General features: G+C 53.7%; 1 protein-coding gene across 1 annotated transcript; it reads right to left on the minus strand.

Annotated features, from left to right (window-relative positions):
- Positions 1-5,624: 5,624 nt before the first annotated feature.
- Positions 5,625-8,629, minus strand: LOC136482279 (uncharacterized). The gene is made up of 7 exons (XM_066479501.1): positions 8,072-8,629; positions 7,103-7,246; positions 6,885-6,957; positions 6,664-6,769; positions 6,473-6,569; positions 6,185-6,280; positions 5,625-6,089 (listed from the first exon to the last, which is right to left on the minus strand). Exons 1-7 carry the CDS (start codon positions 8,627-8,629, stop codon positions 5,946-5,948), a joined length of 1,218 nt encoding a protein of 405 aa, XP_066335598.1. The 3' UTR covers positions 5,625-5,945.
- Positions 8,630-8,896: the final 267 nt, after the last annotated feature.

An 8,896-nucleotide genomic window follows, 5' to 3' on the forward strand; every position in this document is an offset into this window, starting at 1 on the left:
AGGTGTCACTGCTCGCCCACCGAGGGTAGCCTGGCATACTCCACCCCTCCTTCCGAACAAAAAGGATGCGCGAGGGCCGCACAAAAAAGACAGAGAAACTCCTGATCACTGTCTTGCTCTGAGCAGAGGCTCGGGGGCTCTTCCTGCAACCAAGCCGAGGCCCAGCGACCCAAACTCGCACTCGGGGGCCCAACAAACGCGATAAAACCCCTCCTTCCGAACAAAAAGGATGCACGAGGGCCCCACAAAAAAGACCAAGAAACTCTTGATCGCCCTCTTGCTTTGAGCAGAGGCTCGGGGGCTCTTCCTGCAACCAAGCCAAGGCCCAGCAACCCAAACTCACACTCGGGGGCCTGGCAAACACGCTAAAACCCCTCCTTCCAAACGAAAAGGATGCGCGAGGGCCGCACAAAAAAGATAGGGAAACTCCTGATTGCCCTCTTGCTCCGAGCAGAGGCTCGGGGGCTCTTCCTACAACCAAGCCGAGGCCCAGCGACCCAAACTCGCACTCGGGGGCCCGGCAAACGTGATAAAACCCCTCACTCAACATGAGAAAAGCCCCTAGAGGAATAAATCCACTCCTCTAGGGCCTCGGGGGCTACACCCGGTGGGTGCGCTCGCGCGCGCACCCACCAAAGCCTCGAGTACGAAACACCATCCCGCCAGGAGCTGCCGTGAACCTAGTCTCGTCAAAACCTCAGGGAGAGCGCTCACACTCTCCCCGAGGCTCAGGGGCTACTATCGGGTACCATAAAAAGAGGTCCCCTAAGCAAGAACCGAAAAAATCGCTTAGACCTTGTAAATATCGAAGCCAAGAGACAACCACCGGTGAACCCCCACCTTATCTGAGGCCCGGCTGGACCACCCGGCCCACCTTGAACAATATCTGGGCTCACCCAAAGTGGGCTCAGCCTAGAATGAAACCACGAGGCCTCGGACGAGGTACCAGTTCTCCGCCTCGCTCGAGGCCCCACGCGCAAGGCCTCGGACGAGGTACCAATTCTCTGACTCGCCCGAGGCCCCGCGCGCAAGGCCTCGGATGAGGTACTAATTCTCTGATTTGCCCGAGGACCCACGTCACGAGGCCTCGGACGAGCACTCAGTTACCGACTCGCTCGAGGCCGGCTCGGCATCAACCCTGTCACCGCTGCCTTGACTGACTTCTCTGATAGGACGTCACATCCAACCAACACGTCCAACCACTCCCGCGATGTCAGTCGAACGACGGCACGATACAGCAGAGTGGCCGATGAGACGGGAGTCACATCGACGCCATGCCGTCCGGGACAGGACGAGGCAGGGGTTATCGGCCGCTGTGCTTGGCACTGTGCCTACAGCTGACACCCATGCTGCACTGTGCTGCCTAACCCCTGCTCCAAGGATAGCGCGGCATGGAAAGTCAAGTCTGGGTCCCTATAGCCTCAGAATTAGCGTACAAGACCAACTGCTCCCTCCGAGCCTCGGCTATCCGCTTCTGGGCTCCTGTAGCCTCGAGACTCGCGCCCACCGAGCCCCCCCACAATGGTTCAGCCTCTGCACTGACTAGGTCTCGACTCTCCACGTTGTTAGCACTCTAGGACCGGTACATCATCCGCAGTACGCGTCATGCCCTGCGTCAAGCCGTAGGAGCTCCCATGTCGCACAGGATTAGGCGTGACCGGCGTGTCGCTCTAGTGCACCGAGGACAAGGCCACTCCACTGACCATGCCGCCACTGTGACGAGCTACAGGGCTTGGACATACCGCCTCCGCTCACAAAACACCACTTAGCAAATACATGTACCGCCCCTGTGCCTCCCTTCGACTATAAAAGGGAGTGACCAGGGCCGCTTCTAAAGGAACGGAGACATGCAAGCAACGCACAACGCTCTATAACACACATGCTCCCTCACTGCAAGAGATCAACATCTCAAGCAACCCATGCCACTCTACGCAGAGACCTAGGACTAGCTCCCTCTCTCGCTCAGCTTGTAAGCCCCTACTACAAGCACCTCGGTGCAAGGAATACAAGATCGCTCTCTCAGACTGGACGTAGGGCACCTATTGCCTGAACCAGTATAAACCTTGTGTCTCTTTGCATCACCATCTAGGATTAGGGGCACGTAGTACACTTTTACTAGTCAGTTGAGGACCCGTCGGACCCAAAACATTGATAGTATTGTAGCAGTACTCCGCCCAGGGTAGCCAGTCCACCCACGCTCGCGGCCGGTCACCTGTGACACACCAAAGATACATTGCGATGACCTTATTGACCACCTTAGACTGACCGTCTGTCTGCGGGTGGAAGGTCGTGCTCATGAGGAGCGTGACGCCGACAGTCTCGAAGAGGTCACGCCACACATGACCAGTGAAAACTAGGTCCCTGTCGCTGACGATGGAAGAAGGGAACCCATGCAAATGAACAATGTCGTCGAAGAATGCACGTGCGACCGAGGCAGCGGAGTAGGGCTAGGCGAGGGCGATGAAGTGTGCGTACTTGGAGAATCTGTCAACCACCGTGAGAATGACGGATTTACTGCTGACCTTGGGCAGGCCCTCGATAAAATCCATCGAGATGTCTGCCCAAACCTAGGACGGAACGTCGAGGGGCTACAGGGACTCCGTCTTGTTCTGCTAACATACGGCGCACACCCGCACAAAGTCTTTGACAAGAGCGCAGTCGCCCGGGATGTAGAAGTCCGAGCATAAGCGATGGAGCATCTTCTGGACTCCCTTGTGGCCCACCGAGTGAGCTAGGAGGAGCACCTGGTGACACAGGTCATCATAAGATGGCACGAATATGTGAGCACCGTGGAGCAGGAGACCATTGTCGACGCACCAGGGTGTGGCCAGCGTGCCTTCCTGGAGGCGCTGAAGGAGAAGCTGAGCATCCCCGGCTGCTGCTGTAGCCACACAGATGTAGTCGAGGAGGGCGAATGTCGGCATGGATAGCAAGTGCACAGCCGCCCTTGAAGCAGCACCGTCCTCGACGTCACGGCGGGACAGAGCATCCGCCATAGTGTTAAGCCGTCCGAGGCGATATTCCACAGCGAAGTCGAACCCAAACAGCTTACTGATCCATTGGTGTTGCGGCATGGTGGAGAGGCATTGGTCCAGCAAGAACTTGAGGCTGTAATGATCCGTGCGGACCAAAAAGTGACGCCCCCACAAGTATGGCCGCCAGTGGCGGACGACCTGGACGAGCCTGATCAACTCACGTTCATAAGCCGCGAGCTTGAGATGATGTGCAGTGAACGGCTGGCTGAAGAAGGCGAGCGGTCCGACATCTTGGTGGAGAAACGCGTCGAACCTGGTGCCGAACGCATCACAGTCCACGGTGAACTGCTTTGCGAAGTCGGGCATCTAGAGTACAAGGCCTGTAGACAGAGCCCGCTTGAGCGCCTAGAATGCTGTGTCCGCCTCATCAGACCAAGTGAACGCATCCTTGCGTAGGAGGCGTGTCAGCGGGGCTGCGATGACGCCAAAGTCGCGGATGTACTTCCGATAGTAGCTGGCAAGGCCTAGGAAGCCACGTGGGCCACGGGCGGACCGTGGGGTCGGCCACGACGCCACAACAGCCCCCTTGTCGGCGTCCATGGTGACACCGCCCGCTGAAATCACATGGCCGAGGTACGCCACCGAGGAGGCCCCAAATGAGCATATGGAGCGCTTGCGCCCGTAACGCGTCGAGGACGATGTGGATGTGCTGCAAGTGCTCTGCCCATGAAGAGCTAAAAATGAGGATGTCGTCGAAGAACACCAGCATGAACCTGTGGAGGAAGGGGCAAAGCACGTTGTTCATCAGGGCCTAGAATGTTGCCAGAGCGTTGGAGAGGCCGAATGGCATCACCAGAAACTCGAAGTGCCCGTGGTGTGTGCGGAACACCGTTTTGGCAACGTTGTTAGGATGCATCCGCACCTGATGGTAGCCCGAGCGCAAGTAGAGCTTGGTGAAAAACCTAGCGCCATGCAGTTTGTCGAGGAGCTCATCAACCACCGGGATTGGGAACTTGTCTTTAGATGTCTTGGCGTTGAGAGCGCGGTAGTCGATGCAAAAATGCCAGGAGTTATCCGCCTTGTGCACCAACAGCACGGGGGCGGAGAACGGGGTCGTGCTCGGTCTGATGATGCCTTGGGTGAGCATGGCTGCACACTATCATTCTAGCTCGTCCTTTTGTAGCTGTGGGTAGCGGTAGGGATGAACCGTGACGGGTGCTGTGCCCGGAAGCAGGTCGATGCGGTGATCATATGGCCGCGCCGGTGGCAGCCCCTGCGGTTCGTCGAAGATCAGCCCGAACTGGTGGAGGAGGCGGTCCAGCAGGGGCTGTGATGGGGTAGCCGTGACCGCCCATGTGGCTGGCTCTCGAATGTCGTCACGGGGAGAGCCAATGCCCTTCCACAGAATACGCCGGCCGCCGCGGGTGAATGCCATGCACAGATCCTCGAAGTCCTAGAGAATAGGACCCAAGGTGCGGAGGTACTCGACGCCGAGGATGAGATCGAACCCCCTGAGGTTGATGCCGAAGCAGCTGATGGTAAACTCCTCCCCACCAACGGCGAGAGCGATGTCACGGGCGACCCCTTCGCAGGGCACACGGTCCCCGTTAGCCACCAGCACCCGCATGGAAGGATGTGGCGCAGTGGAGAGGCGTAGACGGCGCATGAGGTCGACGCTGATGAAGTTGTGCGTCGAGCCCGAGTCGAGGAGCGCCACGAGACGATGGCCATGAACATGGACCGGGGAGGAGCATGGCATTCTCAGTCCGGATGCCAACGATGGCATACAGGGATATGGTGGGCTGGGCTGCGGGCTCCGGGACGGCTGCTGGAACAACCTCCTGAGGTGCGGCATCCTCCTGGAAGGCTGCTACCGCAGCCACCTCCACGGGAACCTCGTCGTCGAGAAAATCCGTGGACTCTAGATAAAAGAGTTGTGGACACACATGGCCGCGCACATACGGCTCGTCGCAGTTATAGCAGAGTCCCTGGCGGCGACGCTCCAATTGCTCGGCAAGAGACAGGCGGCGGAAAGGCCGAGCAGGGGCTACTGACCCTGCTGTTGCTGGAACAGCAGCCGCACCGATAGCTACTGGAGGGGCGCTAGGGGTCGGGGGGCACTAGAAGACCTGGCCACTAGGGTGGCCGGGCGCCACACTATCCTGTGGCCGGCATAGTGGCGTGAGCCCGACGCTCGAACGCCCTGGCCAGATGCATGGCCGTCTGAAGGTCCTGGGGCTCCCAAAGCTCCACGTCGACTTTGATATGCTCCGGGAGGTCGCCCACAAACAGCTCAGCCTTCTGCGGGGCCGAGAGATTGCGAGCATGGCAGAGCACGGTGTTGAAGCGAGCTGAGTAGTCCTGCACCATGGAGGTGAACGGAAGGCGGGCGAGTTCGGACGGTCGGGTGTTACGAAACGCCGGCCCGAACTGCAAATTGCACAACTCCTTGAAACAGTCCTGATACCAGGTTGATAGGACGTGAGGTCCTACCGAAGTTGCTGCGGAGGTTGTAGGGATGGAAGAGGGGAGAGCAAGGTCTGATCTCTCGGCGACGGCGTGGTGCCGTGGCGACGAGAGGAAGGTTGCTCGCTGCTGCTACCCTAGGGCTGTTCGTGAGAGGAGGCATGGAGGCAATGAAGTCACGTATGCAGCCCTTGGCCCTTGAGGCCAGGCAAATAATGTTTGCCTTGCTTATCTTCCAATCATCCCAGATTACAAGTATTTATCCTTCCCCATAGATGCTATAATTAAGGAACTATATTTATCTCTAAGAAAATACCAAATAAGCGATAAATTAAGCCTCTAAACCCCTTAACAGAGCCAGCCCCCACTATTGGGCCTGCGGGGATGCCGGTCATAACAGCCACCTTCGACAGTGAGTGTTATCTTTACAATATATTACAGGCACAAACTCCCATGAACTCAGCTTTGGACACCAAAATTAGTTTTGAGCAAACAGAACTTGATTCAATCAGCGCCAAGGGATTGACCATTCTTGATGATAAGCTCGGCAGAATTCTGCTCGGCCCATACAGCTGCGTCCAGGTACCCAAGCTCGTATAATTTGTCTAGGGTTTCATCTTCAGCAGGTTCCAGAGCCCAGTTAAACAGCTGCAGTAGGTTTAGAGGGCATTTGAGAACAAAGTACAACAGTCAGCAATAGACCATGGAATTGAAGTATGTAAAAGTTGAAAAAATTGAGTCACCTGTCTTGGACTAGCCCTGTTCTCTGGATTGCAGTCTGGACTGATCCCAATATCTTGCAATCCCAGACGGCTGGCTGGAAAAGCACATATTTGGACCTACAATGGTAGGCAGATAAGTAATGAGCACCACAGAACAAACAGATAGTATGGTACGTATCATGTATTCATGTATCATGAAATGGAACTATGTGCCACCAGTGGTACAATATGCTGTTTGTCTAATATGATTTTGCCAGTCACATACATTAAGATTAAGCATAAGAATTGCAGAAACCAAAAGGCACATACTGTTTCTGCAGCAGAAGTGGGCGGCATAAACAATGTAAGGCCCCCATCGATGCAGAGCCTATTACGGAAGAAAGTAGCTGGTCTGGGTGCTAAGTACCTGAAATGAGAACAAGATGGTTATTTAACTTGTAATCAAAAGATAACTACAGATACATAAACAGATAGGAAAGAAAAATGCTAGCTGATCTTACCCAGGAATAAAGGAGGATGTAATGACTGCATTAATGACATCATCTTTGGAGTCAAATTGGTCCACCAGCAAGCCCCTAGGCCTCCAGGATAGCTGAGTAATAGCAACTGTATGAGAAGAATATAAGTTTTCTCAAAATGGCAAAAACGAGTTACTTCCCATCAAGAACAAAACACATATCTAGTATGGAGAGGCAGTGCTTGTAAAAAATATTAAGCTTACCACGAATTCTTCCATTGCACCTAATGTGAAGATCATCTGGGAGAAACTCGTCAAGGACATCCTTGAGTACAGCCTACACAAGCAAACAGAATTAAAGGGTTAAAACCAAATAAAATTGAATCTGCTAAGTGCTAACACAGGACTGCTTAGTAACTGGATATCAAATGTCATCTGCAACATAACCTAGAGGAATTCAAAGTAAAAATGGGAACACATACCCCAAGGCGAAACGCAGTGCCTTTACTCCGGCAGTTGTCAGCTAGAACTTTGGTCACCTGCAGAGCATCTTGCATTGTGTTCCCAGATGCGATCACTGCACAGATTATGGCACCAGCTGATGAGCCGGCTAACGGAGTTTTCTCCTAATATAAGTTCCGGAAAAACAAAATCATTATAAGGAGGGCTGCACAACATAAACAGTAAGAGTGCATAATGTATGTCACACAAAATTCGTGAACCACATGGACACATGAGTTCCCATGCATAACTGTAAATGCAACATACAAACTAGCTTGAGACTGGCGGAGCCAAGGGGGGGCCAGCGGGGGCCATGGCCCCTCCACCCACCCTAACAATACAAATTTTTTATATATATAATATACATAGTAAATAGTCTATGTTTATATTAAAAGAGTATAATAAAGAAAATCTTGTTATAATACTTATATTTTGATTTATGTAAATTTATTTGCCTACCATCTTAGGATATATCTATTAAATTTTTTGGTTTATTAAAATACTTATGTTTTATTATACTTCATATTTTTAATGAACGCGTATTTAACTTAGCAATATCAATTCGGTGACTAATTCCAGAAAAAGAGGAGTCTAATTCCGAGATAAAAATCTAAACAAATAAGCTGCACTCAATTCTCATATTTTGAAATTCTTTGACCGGCCCCCCCTTATGCATAATTCTTGGCTCCGCCAATGGTCCCAAGAGACGAAGAAGCTACTAAACTAAAGAAATCTATGCCAGACTCAACCATTATTGCTCTATACTATGCTAAGTTGTTGGCTGCAATGTGCAATTTTGTCAATCTTGTTTGCAAAGACACTCCACAACTTGTAAGCACAATATTGACAGTTCATCTTTTCAATCTTATCAAAAGCTGTAATGCATCATTACAACATCAGATAGGCATGCGCACGGAAGAGATTAATATGAGATGCGGGGGTAAGCTTACGGTGATGTATCCGCGGTCCATAAGGCACTGCGCGGCGCCGAGGTGGTAGGGGAAGAGCAGCCCGGCCGCGGAGAAGCTGAAGCCGGGGCTAGTGAGCTCCCGCCGCGCCCGCTCCGCGTCCACGTCCTCGGGCCGCTGCTCCCACACCACCCCGTCCCTCGCCTCCACCTCCTCCACCGCCGCCGCCCCGCCCCTGCGCCTGGCCCCGGCCCCGGCCCCGCGCAGCAGCAGCGCCGCCAGCCCCAGGAACAGCTCCCCCGTCCTGACGGCCAGCGACCTCCTCTCCTCGACCGCCGGCACCGGCACCGGCGCCGGCGCCGGCTCGGGGTCACGCCGCGCCGCGGCGCGCGCGAACAGGAGGCGGAACCGGGATGGGCGCGCCGCTGCGGCTGCGGCTGCGGCGAGCGGGGTAGCGGCTGGCGGCGGCTGGGGCTGGCGCGGGAGGTGAGTGGAGTAGGGGGAGGAAGAGGGGAAGGGGATGAGGGAGGCCATGAGGCGTTCTCGTAGGCCGCCGGCGCCCGCGCCCGCGCCACCGACGCGAGTGCACGCGCGAAGCATACGAGCAAGGTTTTGAAATAAAAATTGATCGGAGGTCATGGATAAATAGAATAAGTAAGATATATCGGAAATATCGGATTAAATTTAAAAAAAATTTAAATTGTTTTGAAAAAATTCCGTATAATTTGATTTAAAACTATTCCTAAGTTATTAAACATCACTTGTTCACAGATAAAGACAAGAATAAAACATTATAGCGTGGGATTGTCGTACGGCTGAATTTTGGTTGTCTTTGTGGATGCAGGAAAGAAGAGAAAAATTTAGTCG

This window comes from Miscanthus floridulus, chromosome 9 (genome assembly GCF_019320115.1).
Source record: "Miscanthus floridulus cultivar M001 chromosome 9, ASM1932011v1, whole genome shotgun sequence".
Taxonomy (NCBI): Eukaryota; Viridiplantae; Streptophyta; class Magnoliopsida; order Poales; family Poaceae; genus Miscanthus; species Miscanthus floridulus.

Bases quoted from the DNA above. Each gene is read 5' to 3' on its own strand.
- LOC136482279 (XM_066479501.1), bottom strand. From the start codon at position 8,629: ATGCTTCGCGCGTGCACTCGCGTCGGTGGCGCGGGCGCGGGCGCCGGC. The intron at 6,570-6,663 runs GTAAGATCAGCT...TTCTCATTTCAG, and splicing joins ACATCCTCCTTTATTCCTGG to GTACTTAGCACCCAGACCAG. The intron at 6,090-6,184 runs GTGACTCAATTT...AACCTACTGCAG, and splicing joins ACAGGGCTAGTCCAAGACAG to CTGTTTAACTGGGCTCTGGA.